Source organism: Dermochelys coriacea, chromosome 28, assembly GCF_009764565.3.
Source record: "Dermochelys coriacea isolate rDerCor1 chromosome 28, rDerCor1.pri.v4, whole genome shotgun sequence".
Taxonomy (NCBI): domain Eukaryota; kingdom Metazoa; phylum Chordata; order Testudines; family Dermochelyidae; genus Dermochelys; species Dermochelys coriacea.
The window spans coordinates 87,066-111,379 of record NC_050095.1 but is presented as its reverse complement, the minus strand read 5'-3'; the positions used below and the strand labels follow the sequence as shown (position 1 = coordinate 111,379).

At 50.5% G+C, this 24,314-nt stretch overlaps 2 protein-coding genes across 18 annotated transcripts; one reads left to right on the top strand and one right to left on the bottom strand.

The window, feature by feature from the left end:
* Nucleotides 1-18: 18 nt before the first annotated feature.
* On the bottom strand, nucleotides 19-17,057 carry ZNF3 (zinc finger protein 3). Of its 13 annotated transcripts, none has more exons than XM_043503629.1 (7): nucleotides 16,207-16,497; nucleotides 4,535-4,602; nucleotides 3,724-3,850; nucleotides 2,097-2,210; nucleotides 1,389-1,740; nucleotides 603-1,043; nucleotides 19-280 (listed from the first exon to the last, which is right to left on the bottom strand). In XM_043503629.1, exons 1-7 carry the CDS (start codon nucleotides 16,349-16,351, stop codon nucleotides 205-207), a joined length of 1,323 nt encoding a protein of 440 aa, XP_043359564.1. In that variant the 5' UTR covers nucleotides 16,352-16,497; the 3' UTR covers nucleotides 19-204. The 13 variants fall into 13 exon arrangements, 12 of the variants coding, with proteins under 12 accessions (XP_043359564.1, XP_043359561.1, XP_038241993.1 ...); XM_043503626.1 differs by having other exon boundaries at nucleotides 19-316; nucleotides 471-1,043; nucleotides 16,207-16,496; XR_006277372.1 differs by having other exon boundaries at nucleotides 209-295; nucleotides 366-1,043; nucleotides 16,207-16,494.
* A 1,633-nt stretch (nucleotides 17,058-18,690) lies between these two features.
* Nucleotides 18,691-24,265, top strand: LOC119849246 (flavin-containing monooxygenase FMO GS-OX4-like). Of its 5 annotated transcripts, none has more exons than XM_038386069.2 (6): nucleotides 18,691-18,738; nucleotides 20,375-20,601; nucleotides 20,968-21,106; nucleotides 22,235-22,365; nucleotides 22,871-22,923; nucleotides 23,099-24,265. In XM_038386069.2, exons 2-6 carry the CDS (start codon nucleotides 20,387-20,389, stop codon nucleotides 23,881-23,883), a joined length of 1,323 nt encoding a protein of 440 aa, XP_038241997.1. In that variant the 5' UTR covers nucleotides 18,691-18,738; nucleotides 20,375-20,386; the 3' UTR covers nucleotides 23,884-24,265. The 5 variants fall into 5 exon arrangements, with proteins under 5 accessions (XP_038241997.1, XP_038241996.1, XP_043359565.1 ...); XM_038386068.2 differs by lacking the exon at nucleotides 18,691-18,738 and adding an exon at nucleotides 18,790-19,075; XM_043503630.1 differs by lacking the exon at nucleotides 18,691-18,738 and adding an exon at nucleotides 20,089-20,139.
* Nucleotides 24,266-24,314: the final 49 nt, after the last annotated feature.

Genomic DNA, 24,314 nt, shown 5'->3' with positions numbered 1-24,314 from the left:
GTTCAGAGTGAGGGAAGAACTCTGACAATGACACAGGACAAAGGAGTTGATGAAAAACACTGTGGGCTTCACTCCAAGGAAGGGTTAGCTGCAAAAGGGAAAAGCAGACAACTGACCTGAAGGAGCTGAGACACCACAAATGCTGCCTTAAAGTTCACTACTTGGGAATTAGGAAAAGAAAAAAACAATCTTTTCTGAGCAAGACTAGACAAGACTTTCATGGTGTTTATCTCCCTTGCAGTTTCTCTGGTGACAAATAAGAGAAGAGCTGTGATGGAAGAATTTCCCACACTCACAGTATTTATAGGGTTTCTCTGATGTGTAATAAGCTCTGAGCTCCGAGTGAAGATTTTCCTGCACTCACAGCATTCATAGGGTTTTCTCTCCTGTGCGATTCCTCTGATGTATAATAAGGCCTGATCTCCCAGCAAAGGTTTTCCCACACTCACAGCATACATAGGGTTCTCTCTCCTGTGTGGCTCCTCTGATGTGTAATAAGGCCTGATCTCCCAGCAAAGGCTTTCCCGCACTCACAGCATTCATAGGGTTTCTCTCCTGTGTGACTCCTCTGATGTGTAATAAGGCCTGATCTCCCAGCAAAGGTTTTCCCGCACTCACAGCATTTATAGGGTCTCTCTCCTGTGTGGATCCTCTGATGTATAATAAGGCCTGATCTCCCAGCAAAGGCTTTCCTGCACTCACAGCATTCATAGGGTTTCTCTCCTGTGTGGATCCTCTGATGTGTAATAAGGCCTGAGCTCTGAGCGAAGGTTTTCCCGCACTCACAGCATTCATAAGGTTTCTCTCCTGTGTGGCTCCTCTGATGTGTAATAAGGCCTGAGCTCTGAGTGAAGGTTTTCCCGCACTCACAGCATTTATAGGGTTTCTCTCCTGTGTGGATCCTCTGGTGGCGAATAAGGTGTGAGCGATCAATAAAGGTTTTCCCGCACTCAGAGCATTCATAGGGTTTCTCTCCTGTGTGGATCCTCTGATGTGTAATAAGCTCTGAGCTTCCAGCAAAGGTTTTCCCACACTCACAGCATTTATAGGGTTTCTCTCCCGTGTGGCTCCTCTGATGTGTAATAAGGCCTGAGCTCTGAGCAAAGGTTTTCCCGCACTCACAGCATTTATAGGGTTTCTCCCCTGTGTGGATCCTCTGATGGCGAATAAGGTGTGAGCTCCGAGTGAAGGTTTTCCCGCATTCACAGCATTCAAAGGGTTTCTCCCCTGTGTGGATCCTCTGATGGCGAATAAGGTGTGAGCTCCGAGCAAAGGTTTTCCCGCACTCACAGCATTTATAGGGTTTCTCCCCTGTGTGGATGCTCTGATGGCGAATAAGGTTTGAGCTCTCAGCAAAGGCTTTCCCGCACTCACAGCATTCATAGGGTCTCACTCTGGTGTGGATTCTCTGATGGAGAATAAGGTGTGAGCGCCTCCTGAACTTTTTCCCACACTCAAAGCCCGTGTTATTTCTCTCTCCCATCAGGATTCTCTGCTGGGATGTGGTTTCCTTGAGGCCTTTGTGAGTTCCCCGATAATTAACAGATATTCCAACTTTCTGCACTGGCTGGTTTCCCTGCTGCTTCTCTGGCCTGTGCTGCCCCGGAGAGCCTTTTCCCTGCTCACAACTCCTGGACACACTCCCTTTGCATCTTTGCAGTAATGTCCCCTGCGGTTCCACTTGCTCCTCTTCCTGCTGAGGATTCTGTTCCATGGTCTCTCTCACCATCCCATCATCTGCTGGGACAGAGAAAGAAAAACCTCAGAAACCAGAAGTGAAAAGGGGGGAACAAACCAAGAGAATAGCTGGAGATGGAGAAAAACCAGGGACTGAATTTCCCCAAACTCTTCCCCAAAGGGGTGAGAGAGGCGATCACTTCTGCATCCAGTTCCCATCCAAACACTCCCCAGGGAGAAGGGAGTTTGGGGAGGGAACTACTGCCAGGAGTTAGGATGGGTAGGAAGCCATGAATAGTATCTGCCCTGAGGATATGACACCTGCTGGGGACCATCCTGAACCCAGAGACCTCACAAGGTCTTTGTTGGGAATCCCAGCTGTTTCCTTCAAGCACTGAGTAGCTTTAATGATCCCTCACCCACACAGCTGCCTCTCAGGATCTCTCTTTCCTCTGAGCTCTGGAGATCTGGGGCCCACGGCGCTTCCCCTCGTTCCAGCTGGGAGATGACATTGGGTTTGGAAACTGGAAACCCTGCTCAGGGGAAAGAATACCAGTGAGATCAGGTAACACCAAAAGAAGAAGTTACTCAACTTGTGCATCAATGATGGTTCTTTGAGATGTGTCTCCCTATGGGTGCTCCACTGTAGGTGCTAGCCCATTAAAAACAGCTGTGTTAGACCGGTGCCTCAGTGAAGTGCTACAATCTCTGACTCCCTGAAACCTTCCCTTCCTACCCCTCACTAGACCCCACTGTGACGGGTTGGGTCAGAGAGACCCCCTTGGAACTGTCACCTGAGGTGCTGGAACTACCTCTGAGTCCATTGCTCTGACAGTTAGCGATGTCAAAAATCGCATCCCCACCTGAAATAAATTGCAGCAAAAACTGTAGTGTCGACACAGTTACAGTGGCAAAAAAGTCCATTAAACAGAAAACCAAGGAAATTAAAGGCCCACAAAGTACATTAAGCAGAGTTAAAGATGCCTAGTGCTGCCTCATGCCCTTCCAGCATGTGGATGGTGGTGAAAAATAAAACCTCTGAAAACCAGGAAATGAAGAATTAAACTATACACCACCCCTGCAATGCAACCTTAATTTTGCCCCTAGCCCTGGAGCTGGCAAATATCACTGGGAATAGGTCAGGAAGGGTGGTGCCAAGGTTATCAAACTACCCAAGGAAGAGGAAAATTTTCCATCTCTTGAAGTCTTCAAGTCAGGACAGGATGTCTTTCTGGAAGATGTTTTCATCAAACACAAGGAATTCAGCGCACTAATATGGTAACTGGAAGAAACTCCATGGCCTGTATTACACAGGAGAACTAATAGTCTCCCCCAGCCTAAAAATTTATTGATCAACAGAAGGAAGGACTAAGAACATGCCACTGTGTGTTTTACGTTCCTCAGATTTGAATACCAGCATTTCTCTGCATTCACTCCAGCAGTGTGCACTGTGTCAGCTGCAGCTTTAAATGAACGGTGGAGGGACTAGTTGGAGCAGCTGGGCAGAGCTGTGCCACGAAGAGAGGTGGACATGAAACTGTAAGGAACAGATGTTCCTCATTTCAATGCTGAGCGATGTAGGCAGCGTCAATAAAGGCGCACAAGGGCGTGTTCTTGCCACAAGGATTGTCAGCAGGCTGGTACCGTACATGCTAGGGTCTCTGGGGCTCAGTAAGGGGTAAGTGAAGGCACTGACTCGGAAGGAATCCTCATTGGAAGGGTAAAGGGTTGGTGACATTATGGAAGTCTGAGATGGATTGTGTGCAGTAGGCTCAGTGTCTGAGTGCAGGGCAGGGGTAGGCAGCTTCCGTTCCCTACATTGGGCCTAACCTCAAGTTTTGCCTTAGCAAAGAGACGGTGTTAGCATTTGTGCTGTCCTGCACCTGTGCTCTGCTCCCAAAGTGTTCTGTAGCGGGGAGGGTTGAGTGCTAGTCTGTGTGTCATTGGCCTGTCAGGGGGTTGCTGAAACAGGGAAAACTGAGGGTGCACTGGGAACCTTAACTCTTCATTTCCCCTTCTAAGAACCAAGGGGACAGGAATTCTTACCCAGCGAAGTCACATTCTCATAGTTCTCCCGCATGACATCTTCGTAGAGGGCTCTCTGAGCGGGGTCCAGCAGAGCCCACTCTTCCTTGGTGAAATACACAGCCACCTCCTCAAAAGTCACCGGCCCCTGAAAGAGCAAGAGCCCCCCAGTCTGCACCTGCTGCCGAGTGACAACCCCACGGTTCACAGGGGCGGAGGGCCAATCACATGGAAGCTCTGGGAGGCAGGCACTCAGGATCTGACCCCCTCCCCATCAGAGCAGCCAGGAGGCATCAGGGTGAGGGGAGAAAGAGAGAGCCCCAACCCCTTCTAACAGACAGAGATGACAGGGTCTTCACAGTCAACACTCACCTACCAGCCAGAAGTGGATACAAGAAATAGAGCCCCCATGAGGGTCCAGGGACAGCCAGCCCCCTAGTAGAAATCCCAACCCCCCCCCCACCGTGCCAGCGGTTGGATGGAAAGGGATGGGGTGTCCTCCCCGGGCCTCACAGGGGGTTGCCCTCTGGCTATTAAGTTCAGGCTCCTGTATTGGAGTCTGGTACATTTCCCCAGCCCAGTCCGGGGGGGTGTTTCTGCTTGACAAATTAGGGAATTTCCACCCACAAACCCCATGGATTTGTTGCTCGAATCTAGGCCCCACCGTAAACAAATCCTAGCAGGTTTGTCACACCCTGTTCCCCTCCCTTTCTCCAGCCTATTTCCTGCCCCCTCCCACCTGCTGACCACCCACAGAAGCACCCACCTCCTATGTCTTTACTGTCCTTCTCCACCAACAGGAGCCTACCAGCAACTCCCCGATAATCCCTACCTGAACTGGCCCCATGGCAGCCATTTCCCTTCCCTGGTCCCTGGAAGGATGGGAAGTAACGTTGCAGTCTGTCAAGGCAAGAAGGGGCCGTGTCAGTACAGGACAGTAACGTCACATCACAGTTCCCCCCAGCTCTTTCCCCGCAGACTGATGTTCTCGACTCTGTCATGCAAATAACAGAAATATTCAAAACACAATTAGTAATGGGGGTGGGGGGAGGGGGAAAGACATGGGACTTTAACTACCCAGACACCTGTTAGAAAAGAAATTCAAACAACACAAAGTGTCCAATAAGTTCTTGGAATGTGTTTGGGACACCTGTTTGCTTCAGAAGATGGACATAGTAACAAGGGGGACGGGCATTTTAGGGTTGATTCTGACTAACAGGAAGGAGTTAGTTAAGAAACGGAAGGTGGAAAGCAATATGGGCAAAAGTGTTCATGAAATGATGATTTTGCGATTCTTAAAGAAGGAAGGCATTAGAGCAGGAAAATAAGGACAACGGACTTCAAAAAGGCAGGTGATATCAAATGCCCAGCTGGGAAGCAGGGGGGCTTGGGACTGGAGAGAGAGAGCAGGCCAGAGCCCACCTGGAGGCAGGGGAGACTTGGATGTGCTGTACTGAGGAAGGCCAGGCCTGAGGGCCCTGAGAGTTTCCTATGCTGTTTTCAGGCACTCAATAAACCTTTCTGGCTGAGAGTTGCTCTAGTCTAGAGAACAGAGTTACATCATTCCCTCTGGGAGTAGAGGCCCCGGGAGTCCAGAACAAGTGGACTCCCTGAGGGGGCCCACGGCGAGAAACAGGTGTGCTAAGGTTCAGAGAGGTGCGGCTCCAGGAGGTCTCCCGAGAGAGAGTGGACCCCCAAGAAGGGCTGTCTCACTGAGGGTTCCCCCCAGAGACCGCACAGGGCCAAGAGTGGGCATGACCTGTGAATCTGTGACACCTGATACTTCTTGTAACTTTCCACTGGAAGGGAAGTGGGGGTCAAGTTTGGGAAATAAAAGATTCCCGTTTTATGTAAATCCTATTTAAGGGTGGGGAGGAAGGCAAACGAGACGCCTCCTCTCCATGGCCTGTCTCCCCAAGAAGAAAGACTGCTAAAGCCATCTGAAGGGAAGACAGAGGGGAGTCCACACTGAGACAGGGTGAAAAGAAATATAACTGGAACTCTGAACCACAAAAACTTTGCAACCTGCCTAAAATAACATTCAGGGTAAGAAATTACATTGTGTAACCGGTTTAACTATATTGAGCTTAGCTTGCATACTTTGCTTTATTTGGTCAGTAATCTGCTTTGTTCTGTCTGTTATCTCTTATATTCACTTAAAATTCACCTTTTGTAGTTAATAAACCTATTTCTTCTTTATAATATAACCCAGTTTATGTAATTTCTAACTGGGGGGGTGGGGGGGCAAGAAGTTGTGCATATATCCCTTCACATTGAGGAAGGGGGTGAATTTCATAAAACCTTTGGGTCTGTAATGCTTAAAGGGAGTGGGCACCAGAGCGTTGGGGCAAGCCCCTAAGGCTGAATCTTTCCAGAATGGATCTCTGTCTCTCTGTGCAGCTGGGCATGGCCCTGCCTGTGTGCTTGGCTGAAGAGGCTTCTGAGCCTAACCCAGTGGCACCCCAGCACATCAGGTGACACCCCAAAGGGCCCAAGCCCATCACTGTGAAGTCCCATGGGAATAAGATTCTAAGGAGAATTAAGCTCAGGAACACGGGCAGTTTCTCAGAGACAGCACTAAAGGAGCAACAGCAAACTATCCCAATGGGAAGGAAAGACAGAAAGAATAGTAAGCTGCCAATATGGCCCCGTTAGGAGCTCTTTAATGACCAGACAATAAAAAAGAATCCTACAAAAATTTGAATCATGGACAGATTGCTATGAATGAGTACAAAAGAACAGCACAAGCATAGAATCACAGGACTGGAAGGGACCTCATGAGGTCATCTAGTCCATCCCCTGCACTCATGGCAGGACTAAGTATTATCTAGACCAGTGATTTTCAAACTTTGGTACTGGTGACCCCTTTCACACAGCAAGCCTCTGAGTGTGACCCCCCTTATAAATTAAAAACACTATATATTATAAATGCTGAAGGCAAAGTGGGGTTTGGGGTGGAGGCGGACAGCTCACGACCCCCCACATAACTTCACAATCCCCTGAGGGGTCCCGACCCCCAGTTTGAGAACCCGTGATCTAGACCATTCCTGTCAGGTGTCTTATTCAACCAGCACTTAAAAATCTCCAATGACAGATATTTCACAACCTCCCTAGACAATTTGTTCCAGTGCTTAACCACCCTGACAGTTGGGAAGTTTTTCCTGATCTCCAACCCAAACCACTATTGCTGCAATTTAAGCCCATTGCCTCTTGTACTAGCCTCAGAGGTTAATAAGAACAATTTTTCTCCCTCCTCCTTGTAACAACTTTTCATGTACTTGAAAACCGTTATCATGTCCCCTCTTAGTCTTCTCTTCTCCAGACTAAACAAACCCAAGTTTCTCAATCTTCCCTCATAGGTCATGTTTGCTAGACCTTTCATAATTTTTGTTGCTCTTCTCTGAACTTTCTCCAAATCTTTAATCTTTCCTGAAATGTGGCACCCAGAACTGGACACAATCCTCCAGATGAGGCCTAATCAGCACAGAGTAGAGCAGAAGAATTACTTATTGTGTCTTGCTTACAACACTCCTGCTAATACACCCCAGAAAGATGTTCGCTTCTTTTACAACAGTGTTACACTGTTGACTCTTGTTTAGCTTGTGATCCACTATGACCCCCAGATCCCTTTCCACAGTACTCCTCACTAGGCAGTCATTTCCCATTTTGTGTGTGTGCAACTGATTGTTCCTTCCTCAGTGGAGTACTTTGCATTTGTCATTATTAAATTTCATCCTATTTACTTCAGACCATGTTGTCCAGATCATTTTGAATTTTAATCCTATCTTCCAAACCATTTGCAACCCCTCCCAGCTTGGTGTTGTCCGCAAACTTTATAAGTGTATTCACTATGCCATTATCTAAACCATTGATGAAGATATTGAACAGAACCGGACCTAGAACTGATCCCGGTGGAATCCCACTCGATATGCCCTTCCAGCTTGACTGTGAACCACTGATAACTACTCTCTGGGGACAAGAAAAGGAGTACTTGTGGCACCTTAGAGACTAACAAATTTATTAGAGCATAAGCTTTCGTGAGCTATAGCTCACTTCATCGGATGCATTTGGTGGAAAAAACAGAGGGGAGATTTATATACACACACACAGAGAACATGAAACAATGGGTTTATCATACACACTGTAAGGAGAGTGATCACTTAAGATAAGCCATCACCAGCAGCGGGGGGGGAAAAGGAGGAAAACCTTTCATGGTGACAAGCAAGGTAGGCTAATTCCAGCAGTTAACAAGAATATCTGAGGAACAGTGGGGGGTGGAGAAATAACATGGGGAAATAGTTTTACTTTGTGTAATGACTCATCCATTCCCAGTCTCTATTCAAGCCTAAGTTAATTGTATCCAGTTTGCAAATTAATTCCAATTCAGCAGTCTCTCGTTGGAGTCTGTTTTTGAAGCTTTTTTGTTGAAGGATAGCTACTCTTAGGTCTGTAAGGTCTCTGGGGACAGTTTTCCAACCAGCTATGCACCCACCTAATGGTAGTTCCATTTCAGTTGTATTTCTCTAGTTTGTTTATGAGAAGGTCATGCAAGACAGTATCAAAAGCCTTACTAAAGTCAAGATATACCATGTCTACCGCTTCCCCTCTATCCACAAGCTTGTTACTCTGTCAAAAAAAAGCTGTTAGGGTGGTTTGACACAATTTGTTCTTGACAAATCCATGCTGACTGTTACTTATCACCTTATCATTGTCTAGGTGTTTGCTAATTGATTGCAAATTATTTGTTCCATTATCTTTCCGGGGAATTAAAATAAGCTGATTGGTCTGTAATTCCCTGGGTTGTCCTTACTCCTCTTTTTATAGATGGGCACTAGATTTGCCCTTTTCCAGTCCTCTGGAATCTCTCCCGTCTTCCATCACTTTTTTGAAGATAATTGCTAATGGCTCAGATATCTCCTCAGTCAGCTCCTTCTGCATTCTAGGCTGCATTTCATCAGGCCCTGGTGACTTGAAGACATCTAACTTAAGTAATTTTTAACTTGTTCTTTCCCTATTTTAGCCTCTGTCCCTACCTCATTTTCATTGGCATTCATTAAGTTAGATGTTCAATTGCTACTAAACTTTTTGGTGAAAACTGAAACAAAAGTCATTTAGCACTTCTGCCATTTCCACATTTTCTGTTATTGGTTCCCCCCCCCCGCTCAGTGAGCACCATAAGCATGTGGGGACAAAATCAGACAGATTAACTCACAAAATAAGTTACACCTAGCAAGGGACATAGAAGGCAATAAGTAGGGTACGACTTAAATCACGGGAGGGGAGAGGGAATCATATAATTTTCAGGGATTGGTCATGGCATAAATAGTGAACTGGACGGATGTGTTATACACCTGCAAAATTTGCTATTTATGTAGTAAGTAACCCACGAAAAAGCGTGATTTCTCCACAGCGTTTCTCAAACTAGGGGCCCAGACCCAAAAAGGGGGTTGCAAGCCTACCGGGGGTCACGATATTCCCATCCTTACTCCTGAGCTGGGTGGCGCTGCCTGGAGCTGGGTGGCGAGAGAGCGGTGGATGCTGTCCGGTGCCCAGCTCTGAAGGCAGAGAAGTTGGGGTGGCTTAGAATTGCCACCCTTACTTCTGTTCTGTGGCAGCACTGCCTTCAGAGCTAGGCACCCAGCCGGCAGCTTCCGCTTTCCACTCTGCCTTCAGAGCTGGGCAGCCAGAGACCAGATTTCATGGTCCGTGATGCAAATTTCTGCCCTCATTTTTCTGCCCCATTTTTCTACTCCCCAGCCCTGCTTTGTGCCCTTGGCGGCTGCCCCACTCACCCCACCCTAGTTATGGCCCTGTAGCTGCACCAGATTGTCTGGTTACCAAAAAAATTCACAGGCGTAATGTAATAATTGAGTGTTTATATTATTTATAAATATATTATAATATATATATTATGTTATATTATATATATATATATTATATGTTATATTGAGTGTTTATATTATTTTTATTAAACAAATAGATCTGCTGTGGCTTTTCCAAATTACGGCAATTAATAAAAGTCCATTATTACTTTTCTGTGATTTTCCAAGCCTTCTTTGCAACTCAGCTGCAATTATTTGAAGATCATCCTGCGATTTAGGTAGGGTCTTAATTATTATTAACCAAGAGGAGGAAGAAACAGAAACCACAATAGGGAAAGAACAGGTTAAAAATATGTAAATACATTATATATATTAATGTCAGCCATAAAATTCATTTTAGGGTGCTCAAGGAATTAGCTGAGGCAATCTGGGAACCATTAGCAATTATCTTTGAGAACACCAGGATAATGGTGAAGACTGGAGAAGGGCAAACATAGTACCCATCTTTTAAAAGGGGAACAAAGAGAACTGGGAAATAAAGTCAAGCCTTCCTTAGATACCTGGAATGAACAAATTATTATACAATCAATTTGTAAGCACCTAGAGGACAGTAAGGTGATAAGTTATAGCCAGCATGGATTTGCAAAAACAAATAATGCCAAGTCAATCTAATTTCCTACTTTCATAGGGGTACTGGACTTATAGATCCAGGGGACACTGTAGATAGGACATATCTTGATTTTAGTCAGGCTTTTGACACAGGCCCCCATGACATTCTCACAGTGAACTAGGGAAATGTGGTGTACATGAAAGTGCTATAAAATAGGTGAAAATGTTGAAAGGCTGTACTTAGACAGGAATCATTAGTGGTTCACTGTCCAGCTGAGAGGATGTATACAATGGGGTGCCCAGGGGCCAGTCCTGGATCTGATATACTCAATATTTTCACTAATTACTTGGATAATGGACTGGAGAGCATGCTGTCTAAATATGCAGGTAACAGCAGCTGCAAGAGGTTGCAAGCACATTGGAGGACAGGATTAGAATTCAAGGTAACATTTACAAACTGGAGAAGTAGGCTGAATGAACAAGATGAAATTCAATAAAGACAAGTGCAAAGTACTAAACTTAGGGAAGGAAAACCAAATGCACAACTACAAAATGGGAAATAGCTGGTTAGGGGTTCGTACTACTGAAAATGATCGGGGGTTATAGTGGATCACAAGTTGAATCTGAGTCAACCATGTGGCTCAATTGTGAAAAAAACCTAATTAAGCACTGGAATAGATTAGCAAGAGAGGTGGTGGAATCCCCATCATTGGAGGTTTTTAAGGACAGATTGGACAAACACCGCAGTGCTGGGGGCTGGTCTAGATGTCCTCTCATGGTTTATTCCAGCCCTACCGTACAACGATTCTACGCTGGGGAAACATCTGGCCACTTTATTACAGCACTGACCGGCCCCTCCCACTAGCACTAAACCACGGAGACATTCTGAAACCCTCCGAGCAACAAAGTCTGGGAACCGAATGGGAGACAAGAGCAGAACAAAAGGAGTGACATTGTGGGATTCCCCCTGACATTGTCCCCAGGGCAGCACACTGCTACAGCAGGGATACAGGGAGAGTCAGGAACTGGCTTTTCCTCTTCCTGTACCTCACCTTGCTTACAGGAAAGTGAATCTGCCCAAGGATGCTGCAATAAGTTGTGGGGCCCAGTCAGAGACCTGGGAATCTCTCTCCCCAGTTATTTCTCCCACTGCTCTTTTCAGTATCTCTCTCTCTCTCTCTCTCTCTCCTTTTTCTCCTTGTGTCTCCCTTCCCCTGTCTCTGGCTGGCAGCCAGTCCTGGGGGTTCGCTCTCCTATGGCTGGATCGGCTCCTGCAATTGCCAAGGAGAGGAGAGACATGGGGTGAGGAGGGGCTGTTTGTGCAGAGTCACTTTCATGCCCATTCCCTGCATGTTCCCTGAGGTCTCTATTAATCACCTGGAGTCTCTGGCTCAGATATTGGTGTGGGCAGAGTTGGGTTGACCTATGGGGCTAATTACAGCTGGAGAAAATCCTCACCTTGGCTGGGCACAGAGGAAGCTTTACTCACGACCACTCCCCAGCCCCGATCCCACTGGGGGAGCAGCAGCTGCTCAGCCTGGGCTCCCAGATCACAATCGAGGCAGCAGCGTCTGAACCAGGAAGCTCAACCCCAATATCCTGAGGCAGAGAAAGAGATGGAGAGAAAGTGAGTAGTTTTCCCCCCTTTAGCAACAACTGAAACCCCCTCCCCACAGGGACATATCCTGATCTTATCTGCCCCCCATGTTAATTTGGAGTCACTCCCTGTTCTGCCTTGCAGTAACTCCGGATTAACACGCATCTCAGTGTGTAGCCCTCAGGATTAATCTGCTTGCTTGCATAGATATATATCTTTTCTTTTAAGTTTAAAGTATTTGATGTATTGTAATAGGTTTATAGATTTATATTAAAAATAAGTTTGGCTGTAATGCAAGAGACCTACAGGCCAAAAACCTGTATGTTAAGCTAAGGCAAAGTTAGCATATCTATATTCGCAAAAAGAAAAGGAGTACTTGTGGCACCTTAGCACATTTATTTGAGCATGAGCTTTCGTGAGCTACAGCCCACTTCATCAGATGCATTCAGTGGAAAATACAGTGGGGAGATTTATATACACAGAGAACATGAAACAATGGGTGTTACCATACACACTGTAAAGAGAGTGATCACTTAAGGTGAGCTATTACCAGCAGGAGAGCGGCGGGGAAGGGGAGGAGCTTTTTGTAGTGATAATCAAGGTGGGCCATTTCCAGCAGTTGACAAGAAAGTCTGAGGAACAGTGGGGGGTGGGGGGGGATAAACATGGGGAAATAGTTTTACTTTGTGTAATGACCCATCCACTCCCAGTCTCTATTCAAGCCTAAGTTAATTGTATCCAGTTTGCAAATTAATTCCAATTCAGCAGTCTCTCGTTGAAGTCTGTTTTTGAAGTTTTTTTGTTGAAGTATTGCCACTTTTAGGTCTGTAATCGAGTGACCAGAGAGACTGAAGTGTTCTCCAACTGGTTTTTGAATGTTATAATTCTTGACATCTGATTTGTGTCCATTTATTCTTTTACGTAGAGACTGTCCAGTTTGACCAATGTACATGGCAGAGGGGCACTGCTGGCACATGATGGCATATATCACATTGGTAGATGTGCAGGTGAACGAGCCTCTGATAGCGTGGCTGATGTGATTAGGCCCTATGATGGTGTCCCCTGAATAGATATGTGGACACAGTTGGCAATGGGCTTTGTTGCAAGGATAGGTTCCTGGGTTAGTGGTTCTGTTGTGTGGTTGTTGGTGAGTATTTGCTTCAGGTTGGGGGGCTGTCTCCCAAGATCTGTAAGAGTGATGGGTCGTCCTTCAGGATAGGTTGTAGATCCTTGATGATACGTTGGAGAGGTTTTAGTTGGGGGCTGAAGGTGATGGCTAGTGGCGTTCTGTTCTTTTCTTTGTTGGGCCTGTCCTGTAGCAGGTGACTTCTGGGTGCTCTTCTGGCTCTGTCAATCTGTTTCTTCACTTCAGAAGGTGGGTATCGTAGTTGTAAGAATGCTTGATAGAGATCTTGTAGGTGTTTGTTTCTGTCTGAGGGGTTGGAGCAAATGCAGTTGTATCGTAGAGCTTGGCTGTAGACAATGGATCATGTGGTGTGCTCTGGATGAAAACTGGAGGCATGTAGGTAGGCATAGCGGTCAGTAGGTTTCCAGTATAGGCTGGTGTTTATGTGACCATCACTTATTAGCACCATAGTGTCCAGGAAGTGGATCTCTTGTGTGGACTGGTCCAGGCTGAGGTTGATGGTGGGATGGAAATTGTTGAAATCATGGTGGAATTCCTCACTCAAGGGCTTCTTTTCCATGAGTCCAGATGTTGAATATGTCATCAGCGTAGCACAAGTAGAGTAGGGGCATTAGGGGAAGAGAGCTGAGGAAGCGTTGTTCTAAGTTAGCCATAAAAATGCTGGCATACTGTGGGGTCATGCAGGTACCCATAGCAGTGCCGCTGATTTGAAGGTATACATTGTCCCCAAATGTGAAATAGTTATGGGTGAGAACAAAGTCACAAAGTTCAGCCACCAGGTTTGCCGTGACATTATCGGGGATACTATTCCTGACGGCTTGTAGTCCATCTTTGTGTGGAATGTTGGTGTAGAAGGCTTCTACATCCATAGTGGCGAAGATGGTGTTTTCAAGATCACCGATGGACTATAGTTTCCTCAGGAAGTCAGTGGTGTCTCGAAGATAGCTGGGAGTGCTGGTAGCGTAGGGCCTGAGGAGGGAGTCTACATAGCCAGACAATCCTGCTGTCAGGGTGTCAATGCCTGAGATGATGGGGCGTCCAGGATTTCCAGGTTTATAGATCTTGGGTAGCAGACAGAATACCCCAGGTCGGGGTTCCAGGTGTGTGTCTGTGCGGATTTGTTCTTGTGCTTTTTCAGGGAGTTTCTTGAGCAAATGCTGTGGTTTCTTTTGGTAACCCTCAGTGGGATCAGAGGGTAATGGCTTGTAGAAAGTGGTGTTGGAGAGCTGCCTAGCAGCCTCTTGTTCATATTCCGACCTATTCATGGTGACGACAGCACCTCCTTTGCCAGCCTTTTTGATTATGATGTCAGAGTTGTTTCCGAGGCTGTGGATGGCATTGTGTTCTGCACGGCTGAGGTTATGGGGCAAGTGATGCTGCTTTTCCATAATTTCAGCCTGTGCACGTCGGCGGAAGCACCCTATGTAGAAGTCCAGGCTGTTGTTTCGACCTTCAGGAGGAACCACTGTTTCTCAGACGTTCTTGTCAACTGCTGGATTATCACTACACCTTGATCATCACTACAAAAAGCTCCCCCTCTCCCCCGCCGCTCTCCTGCTGGTAATAGCTCATCTTAAGTGATCACTCTCTTTACAGTGTGTACGGTAACACCCATTGTTTCACGTTCTCTGTGTATATAAATCTCCCCACTGTATTTTCCACTGAATGCATCCGATGAAGTGAGCTGTAGCTCACAAAAGCTTATGCTCAAATAAATTTGTTAGTCTCTAAGGTGCCACAAGTACTCTTTTTCTTTTTGCGAATACAGACTAACATGGCTGCTACTCTGAAACAAATCTATATTGGGACCTTTTACCCAGAAAAGTAAAGTTGACCTTCATCTTGTTACCCAAATAGAAAAAGCACCTATGCCTATGTTTAAGACCTTTATCCAGACCAACAGACAACAAAGAATGGCGGGTTTTTCAAAGTTGTAATCACAGACTTAACAAGTACACCACAAGTGCGTACTTACCTGTCATCAATACTGTTGTGGAAAATTAACCACACGTTGTGTTTGGTTCAGAACAGCCTGAGGCCCACTGTATTATAAGCATGCAGGGGACTACAGCCAGCCTAGCTGCCGAACTCGAAACAGTGAACACAGAAGCTTATATAGATCAAACCCAAAATCAATTGCACACACTTCCTTATTAATATTTTGCCTTATTAGGAATACATTTTCCTTATTAGGAATACTGCAAAAACAAGCTTTGTCCTGTTATTCACTGTTTGTCCTTTTGCGGTTACGAGGTTTCCTAACACTAGCTGTGGCTGTTATATTTCTCAAGATTGGCTATTACAAATTGTTCTGCTTGGAACTTTCCACTCTCTTCTCCTGCCCTCTGACCACGTACAGTTAGCTTGACCAGAGTTTTAGGCCTACTCACTTTTCTCTTACAATACACACGTACATATTAGCCTATGGATAAGTGTACCCTTAAATTTCTGTGGGGGAGGAATGAAATTTGGGCATAAGAGGAAGGATTTCCAGCACTTGTGTCATATAAAAGAGCTTCATTCATCATCTATTCTAGATCTCTTCATCTTCAACTAGCCAGGAGACTCAATGAGTGTGTGACAGGAATTTTCAGGAATTCCAGGCATCCTTAGACCCCTAGAAATCTCACCTGAGGCGTAAGTAAATGGTTAAAATTACAGAGACTTACAAATTGTGCATCTCCCCCACTCTCTTAAGAAAACAGAAACCTAATTTCCTGTGACTGCAGCTTGGTGGCAGTCCCAGTATTTCTGGTTTTGTATTGCGGTTTTGACTTAGAAGTTTAATTTTACGGTTTTTGAATATAGTACTGCAAGATAAAAAGTAATATTATAAAGTAATTGTGTTATTGTTAAAGTAATATTATTTACAGTGATACTATCATCTAAGGTGGGGGAGGAGGTTTAGAACAGCTGAGAAATAGCAAGAGGATTTCTGAGCATGGTAACCCATGGGGTTTTGTAAGTGAGGTATTTGATGTAGAAACAGAGCAGAAAAAGAAAAGGGCTAAACTGGTAAAGGGAATAGCTGTTGAATGCTTGCTCGTGGCTTGTAGTGCGCTGGGAAAGAAATTGAATAAAAAAGTAGAGTTACTCAGGGAAGCCCAGCAAACTTTGGATGCCAGCTTAAAGTCGCTGGAGGGCTATAGATCAGACCGCGGTCGGCTGTTGGAAAGAATTAGAGAATTAGAAGAGAGAAGATGCGTCAGAGGAGGATAAAGAATTGATTCCCATCCCTATCAGCATGATGGAACTGATGGAGGTAGAAAAACCTGCAGGTCCACCTAGTAGAAGTAGGGCAAGAGAATTCGCTCAGGCTGATACGCTACCTTTAGGAGCGGACGTGGAGATGGAGTCTGAAGAGCCACGGGGAGAGTCAGAAGAGGAAGTTAGCCATGCAGGAGCTACCGGCAGTCTGCAGATAGGAAAAGGAAGTCCCAGGGTGGCACCACAGGAGGTGGAGCTAAGTGCCATAGAAAAGGGAGCTGGTGATGTAAAGGAGGAGTTGAGCAAAGCAAAAGGGGAGGAAATATCCTCTCCTCTGTTGGTGAATAACCGGGGGGCACTGCCTCACTTAGCCAGCAGGGGTCACTGCCCAAATAGTGGAGACACACACGGCCCCACCTAGCCTTGCAGTAAGAAAAGGAGGACTTGCGTCATTTTAGAGACTAACAAAGTTATTAGAGCATAAGCTTTCGTGAGCTACAGCTCACTTCATCGGATGCCTTGCAGTGACTCCGGATTAACACGCCTCTCAGCGAGACCAGAAATATGGCTCGAGGAAGGAGGAAGCCAGACTCCTTTTAAACGGATCATTGCAGCGGGGGATCGAACCTGCTCCCGTTCCCCGTGTGCTGAGAGGGATTCACAGCAACAGTTTTCCATCCCCCCCGCCTGACCCCCCCTTCACACCATCTGCCCCCCACGGCTGATTTTCCATCCCCCCCGCCTGACCCCCCCATTTCACACCGTCTGCCCCTCCCCCACCCCCGGCTGATTTTCCAACCCCCCGCCTGACCCCCCCATTTCACACCCTCTGTCCCCTCCCCCACCCCCAGCTCCAGGAGTCTCGGCCCGACCGGCCCCACGCGCGCAGCTGCCCCCAGGGGCTCTCCGCCAATCAGCGAGCGCGGAGGGTGAAGTGCCCTCACGCGCCCCGCTTACCGCCTCCGCCCGTCGGTTGGAACAACGTCACTTCCGGTCCGAGGTGAGTCAGGAACTACATCTGCCAGCCTGCGCCGAGGCGGGTTCGGCGGCGATGAACATAGGACTGAGCATGCGCGCGCGTGCTCAGTAGCACCCGCTGAAGCCGCTGCGCCCTCACTCTGCCCTGACTTGGCCCGAAACTCCCCTGCGCGGAGGGGGGCAAGGGGCGGAGTCTGGGCAGGGGGCGGACACCGACTGTGCGGAGGGGGCGGGGGTGAAACACCCGGAGCACATCCGAGGAGAGGTGGGGGTGACACCCGTTCAGCTCCAGCTCAAATTAGTGTGCGACCCTGTTTCTAGTCCCTGACAATAGCACCGCTAATCAATTAACAGTGCCTGGCTTTTACCAGATCTATCTTTTGGCCACCTTAAATTGAAATACCTTCTACACCCTCACTGGCTATTTACCATTTTTATGAAAGTTAATGTTTAAAATCACATTTCCACAAGTGAAGAAGGAAGGTTCTGTACGTCTGGGGTCAGGCTTGGGTTATGAGGGATTACAGGTGTCGGTTACAAGGTTCGTAAGATGCATACATGGCACATAACCAGCAGAGACCCAGATTGGGATGCAGGAGTTTTTAAAACATCAGTGAATAAGTGGTTTTGGGTACACCACCCATTGACTCTATTCAGAGTCCAAGTCAGTGTGGGTGTAGGGAATCAGTACGTGGGTGGGGTGCGTCCCTTGGTTCATCAGGGAAGGAAGTGGGTTGTTTCCCTGACTGGCGTTCTCAATTACTTGACCTGGTACTGACGGTGTCCCATGATGTGCTCTGTGTGTACGTCTCTGGACTACCTGATGGTGTCAGACACCATGAGCGGGCTATATTTCAGCACCTTCCGAGTTCGGGCCTCATGGAAGGCCAACGATCTGTTTTCGAATGGCACCATGACGTCCACCATGAGGATCTTCTCTTCCGCATCCGTCACGACGAGGTCGGGTCGCAGTCGGCTGTTCGTTCCAGGGATGGCAGAGTCGACGGTAATCTTCCCCAGGGACGGCGGGATGGCTTCCGCCAGCCGGTTCTGGATGGCGTTGTGGCAGTGCCGCCAGGCTCTGGAGTGGTGCTGGTATCCACACAGGAATGGGGCAGGGTCTTGCTGGGGCAGCCACACTTCCTGCCGCGCTTGTCCCGGTTGCTCCGTTGAGGGGTAAGTGCCATTCCAGTAATTAGCACGATAGACAGCCACCTTTCGTCTAAAAGAGTCATTAAGACCCAAACCTGTTTACAACATGCCCTGGGGGCTTGTCCTAACTTGTCGCTAACTCGCCTCGAACCTCGAGTCTCACGTCACTTCACCCGCTTTGCTCAGCGGTTTTCTTTTATGTCTCCAGCACATTTAAGGCCTTTTGACATTACTCATAAAAACCCAACTTCCAAAAGCTGGTTGTATTGATTTCCATCGGCCCCACTGAGCTAGCGGAGACACTGGGCGGGTTGCAGTTCACAGACCCAACCCTGGCGCCCTTCTGGCCTCTGGGAAAGGGGGTTGGTTGCTGCCCCCCGGGGCGGGGGGGGGCTGAGGAGGTTCAGACGGGGACACAGGACCCCAAACCTCGGCACCAAGTTTGGGCAGGAAGCAGAAGACTACAACTCCCAGCATGCTATGGGGTGCCACGAGGCAGGAGCATGTGGGTCTGAGCGCAGCGGGTGAGTCGGGGGCAGCCGTGGGGCTGAGAGGGGCCGGGCAATGAGCCGTGCCCGGGGTGCGAGCCCCAGTTATGCCTGTAGGAGGGTGAACTGAGGGGCGTCCCTTCTGCTGGAGCCCCAGGGCGCAGCTGGGGGGCAGCCCCAGCCTGGGGCGAAGGGAATGAGACCCCCACCCCCTGCCCTGCTGTGCTGGTCAGAGACCGGTGTCCTGGCCCCACGGGGGGGAATATCCCCGCAGTGTCAGCTGGAAACAGGGTTATCTTTCGCTTCCTGATCCTGTAAACCCGCTAGAAAATGCGAGGGACAGATGAAATACCTGGCTACTTGCGGATCAGAAGTAAACTTTCTTTATTTCTTTAAGAATCAGATATGTTAGCACATAGCAAACCCTGTTTAGGGTATATCTGGAATAAGTATAAATGGTTTAGTCTTGGTATTGGGGCACTTGGGTGTATTTTTTTGATGGTTAGCAAACAAGAAAAAAAAACCCCGTTGACACTAGAACACATCAGTATCGACCCGCATCCCACGGAGTGGGGAGTCACCCGCGAGAGCTACGGCGGTTAGTCGATAAGGTGCCACCGGACCCTAAGCCGCTTTTACAGATCCAGTCTAACCTGGCTACCCCTCTGATACTTATCGATATTGTTCTAACCAAAGAAGAAGGTTGCATCCTGTGGGCTCAGAAATGACCCAATATTATCATGCAGAAATAGAAACATTTGATTAATTGTAAAAACCTCCTAGTTACTAGTAGAAAGCATTTTTGAAGGACTGAAGGGCAGCACTAAAATATTATTTTAAACATAACTCTACAAATTCTTGCACTGTTCTTTCTTTTCCATTTTTCTCAATATTCCCAAGGTTTCCAGACTAGGGCTCAGAAACATACACACATAAAAATCCCCCTCTTGCCCCTCCCTTACATCTCTATAAATAATCCTTACACTCCACTCCAGTGACAGCTGCACCTCAATGCTGGGCAAGGGATCCCTGTTGGTGTAACTACTTTGTCTGGGGTCAGTGGTGGGAAGGTGCTGGGGATATGGGTGCCAAACTCTTTACAGGTTTCAGAGTAGCAGCCGTGTTAGTCCGTATTCGCAAAAAGAAAAGGAGTACTTGTGGCACCTTAGAGACTAACAAATTTATTAGAGCATAAGCTTTCGTGAGCTACAGCTCACTTCATGAAGTGAGCTGTAGCTCACGAAAGCTTATGCTCTAATAAATTTGTTAGTCTCTAAGGTGCCACAAGTACTCCTTTTCTTTTTGCGAAACTCTTTACAAAAGTTTTCCCCTGGTGATTACGCCAGTGTGACGGCGTGTGGGGAATCTGCTGAGTGTCTGTGAGATGTGACCAAAGTCCACACAGGGTTTGGACGTGGTTTTGTGCCTGTGAACGGGGTAGGAGCCTGTTCCAGTGAGGAGGCAGGAGGGGAAAGGTGGGGGGTAGTTATGGGGGTGTGGGTGAGGGGAGGGTTTGGACGGAGTGGCTGGGAAAGATCTAGGGGTGAGGGGCAATGGGGAACTTTGGCAGGTTGTGGCATTTACAGGGACTTTTTGGGTAGGGGGAAGGCTGGACAGGAACGAGAGAGGCCTGGGCCCCAACTCTCATCCCCTCTGCTTTGCCTGTTCCCAGCCGCGCTGTGGGATGACGGCCCCAGGGAAGCTGCGGGTGGCAGTGATCGGGGCAGGAGCAGCCGGGCTGTGCGCGGCCCGCCACATTGCTGCCCGCCCCGAGTCCTTTGCGCCCCCCGTGGTGTTCGAGGCATCCGGCCGCATCGGGGGCACCTGGGTCTACACCGAAGAGACGGGGCAGAGCCCGGACGGGCTCCCCATCCACTCCAGCATGTACCGGGACCTCAGGTAGCCGACGTGGGGCCGCAAGCGTCGTTTGTTTCCAGGCACCAGGCAGGGGCAGAGGAGTTGTTCCTAGCGTCAAGAGTCCCGTGAGCTTGCCAAGCCTCCAAGTATGTGTGGGGGTAGGATCCCTTGCCCTGAGACCAGCCCCCGCATCTTCTCAGGGGGTCTGTCTCCTCACTTCCCCCTCTCCACAACTCCCCCATTTCCCACTGCAGCTGGGGCACCCTCTGCTACCCACATGGGCCAGTCCTGGGGGTGCCAAGCCCTGGAAGGGGCAGGCAGGTGCAGGAGGGGACGGGGACCTTGTGAGGGGAGGGTGGCACATCCCTCCTGGCGAGGGGGGGCATTAACCGGCATTTGCACCCCCAGGACCAACCTGCCCAAGGAGGTGATGGCGTTCCCAGATTTCCCCTTTGACCCCTCCCTGCCATCCTTCCTGCACCACTCAGACGTCCTGGCCTATCTGGAAAGCTACGCCGACCACTTCTGTGTCCGAGAGCACATCAGGGTGAGTGGGGGGGCCGGGCGGAGCAGGAACGCCTGGGCATTCCCGTTGCCTGCCCCCAGAGACGGAGCCTGAGCACGGAGTTGGGCCCTGGCTGGCAGGACGTGACCCCCTAGGAGCACAGAGCAGACCCCCCCAGGGGTACAGATCAGCCCCTCCACCCAAAGACCATGCCTGAGCGCAGAGCTGGGTCCTGGTAGGACACGACCCCCCAGAGGCACAGACCAGATCCCCCACTCTCTCCACCCAGAGACCAGGCCTGAGCACAGAGCTGGGCCACGGCTAGGGGTGCCAACTTTCTATTGGCACAAAACCAAACACCCTATCCCCGCTCACTGCATTCCCCCTCCCTCGGTGACTCACTCACCCTCACTCACTTTCAGGGGGCTGGGGCAGGGGGTTGGGGTGCAGAAGGGATAGGGCTGGGGATGAGTGGTTCAGGGTGTGGGAGAGGGCTCTGGGCTGGGGATGTGGGCTTGGATTCAGAAGGGGGCTCCAGGTTTGGGCGGGGCTCGGGTCTGGGGTGCGGGAGTGGGTACAGGCTCTGGGCTGAGGCCAGGGATGAAGGGTTTGGGGTGCAGGAGGGGGCTCTGGGCTGGGGATGTGGGCTCTGGGCTGGGGCCAGGGATGAGGGGTTTGGGGGGTGCAGCAGGTTGGGGCTCGGGGTTGGCGCGCAGGCTTACCTCGGACGGCTCCCGGTCAGCAGTGTAGCGGGCTAGGGCAGGTTCCTGGCCGATGGGAGTGCGGAGCCGGTGCTCAGGGCAGGGGGAGCCGGTGCCACAGAGCCCCCCCGCTCCCCCTCACGCACACCTAGGAGCCGGACCAGCTGGCTGCTTCTGAGGTGCAGCGCGGTGCTCCAAGGGACGCGCCTGCCTTAGCCCCGCAGCCCTGATGACTGGACCTTTAATGGCCCAGTCAGCGGTGCTGACCAGAGCCACCAGGGTCCTTTTCCAACCGGGTGTTCCGATCGAAAACCGGACACCTGGTCACCCCGGCAGGACATGACCCCCCCCAGAGGCACAGCCGAGACCCTGCCCAGCCAAGGCCCCTGCATGGGCTGCTCCGGCAGTCCCCGTCTGAGGTTGCTACTGCTCCGCGCCTGGATCTGACCTGTCCTGTCTCCCCTTCCAGTTCTGGTGGCTGGTGGATGCCGTGAGCCCGGCCGAGGGCCCCGAGGGTGGCTGGGACGTCACCGCCTGCCGGGTCCAGGACCGGACGGTGCAAGCGACCGAGCGCTTCGATGCTGTAATTGTCTGCAGCGGGTGAGGCCCTCGGGCGATTGCGTGGGGTGGGGGGGTGTCGCTCCCAGTTTCCTGCTGCTGCTCCCCCTGCCCTACCGGCGCCTTGGAGCTGCTGGCAAAGGGGCTGAGCAGGGTCACTCGCCAGGGTGGGTGCATGGGGGTGGTGTTCCCGGCTCAGCAGGGGGGGCTGCGTGCTCTGCAGAGGCCTTTCCCGTGGGTGCAAGGGTCCCCAGGGGGTGTGCAGAGGGTGGCTGTGGGGGAGCCCAGACCTGGGGGAGGGTGTAAAAAACTGTGGCTGTGGGGGAGCCCAGGGTGTTGGGGCCAGTCATGGATCAGTCCCTGGGGTGTCAAGGGGGAGCCCCAGAAAAACCCCTCCCCAGGGGATGAGTAAACTTCTGGTCCTGGGCTGGAGTTTGGAGACTCCCCCCTCCCTGGGGGGCTTCTGTAAGTAAACGGGGGCCCCCAAGCCCCAAAGGGCAGCCCCAGGGAAGCATTAATAGGGTCCCTCTTTCTGCTCCCTTTGCAGTCACTACTCCGACCCCTTCATCCCTCCCATCCCTGGCCTGGAGACCTTCCCAGGTAAGAGCCTCCTGTGACCCACCCTTTGCTCTGGGCTCCGGGGCAAGGGCTGCCCTGGCGAATACAGCAGGAGGGAGACGCTCCGTGGGGTAGGGCATCCCTGTGCTTGGGGAACCCATTGGGAGGCGGGGAACCCCCACGTCTCCCCCTTTCACCCCCCTCTCCCTCCCCCCAGGCCGGCTGCTGCACAGCCACGAATACCGCTGCCCGGAGCCCTTTGCCGGCCGCACCGTGGTGCTGCTGGGGGCCGGCCCATCCGGCTTGGACCTGACGCTGCAGCTGGCCCCCGTGGCCCAGCGGGTAATCCTGAGCCACCGGCAGCCCCTGCTATCCCCGCTGCCCGGGAACGTGCTGCAGGCAGCGCCGGCGGTGGCCGTGGCGGGGGACACGGTCCAGTTCGGGGACGGCGCCGAGCACAGGGCTGACGTCCTCATCCTCTGCACCGGGTACCGGTACCACTTCCCCTTCCTGTCACCCGCCCACCTGGGCCTGCAGATCACGGCCCACATGGTGACACCGCTGTACCGGCACCTGCTGCCCCCGCACCACCCTGGCCTCTTCTTCATTGGGGTCTGCCAGCAGATCTGCCCCTTCCCCCACTTCCACTGCCAGCTGCTTTTCTGCCTGGCGGTGTTGGGGGGCACCTGCTGCCTGCCCTCCGCTGCCGAGATGCAAGTGGCCGCCGAGGGGGAGCTGCGGCAGCACCTAGGGGCCGACGGGGCCCCCAGGCACTTCCACCAGCTGGGACGGCTGCAGTGGGGTTACTGCCAGGAGCTGGCGCGGCTGGGCGGGTTCGAGCCCCTGCCCCCGGTGGTCAGGAAGATCTACGAGGCCACGCAAGCGAGCCGCAGGCAGGACGTCTCCAGCTACCGGAGCCTCAACTACAGGGTGTTGAGTGCTGAGGAGTGGGCGCTGGTGGGGGCTGACCCTGGGGGGAAGGGGGCTGAAGATGGGCAATGAGGGAGACTCCAGGCGAGAGGATTTAATTGCCCCTTTCTGCACAATGGGGACAGCTCAGAGGGGCTGGGGGCAATGCAGACAGAGCTCCTGCCCATGCCACGCTCCCAGATTGGCCCCGGTCTTAGGCTGAGGGTTAGCAGGCGGGTCATTGTCTGACCCAGCCAGTGCAGCTGGAGCCCCTTCCCCTTCCAGCGTCTTCTCACCAAGCCGTCACCTGGATGCCGGGGACTTGGCCAGCCCACCCACCACATCCGAGCAGGGATAAAATCCCCAAGAGCATCGGGGCCGGTGGGGAATTGGCGCCGTTAGCACGAGGAGCCGAAACCTCGGTCTTGGGCGGTTTGATAGGAAAGAAATGAGCAAATAAAGACTAAAAACTGAACCTGCTGCCCCATGGACTTTAGCGGGGGGGGGAACATGGGGGGAATTGC

Bases quoted from the DNA above. Each gene is read 5' to 3' on its own strand.
- LOC119849246 (XM_038386068.2), top strand. From the start codon at position 19,046: ATGAAATACCTGGCTACTTGCGGATCAGAA. The intron at 19,076-20,374 runs GTAAACTTTCTT...GCCTGTTCCCAG, and splicing joins TGGCTACTTGCGGATCAGAA to CCGCGCTGTGGGATGACGGC. The intron at 22,924-23,098 runs GTAAGAGCCTCC...CCCTCCCCCCAG, and splicing joins TGGCCTGGAGACCTTCCCAG to GCCGGCTGCTGCACAGCCAC.
- ZNF3 (XM_043503620.1), bottom strand. From the start codon at position 16,351: ATGGCACTTAGCTCCACCTCCTGTGGTGCCACCCTGGGACTTCCTTTT. The intron at 4,603-16,206 runs GTAGCGTATCAG...TTGCCTTGACAG, and splicing joins CTCCACGTCCGCTCCTAAAG to ACTGCAACGTTACTTCCCAT. The intron at 3,851-4,534 runs GTAGGGATTATC...TTGCTCTTTCAG, and splicing joins CTGCCATGGGGCCAGTTCAG to GGGCCGGTGACTTTTGAGGA.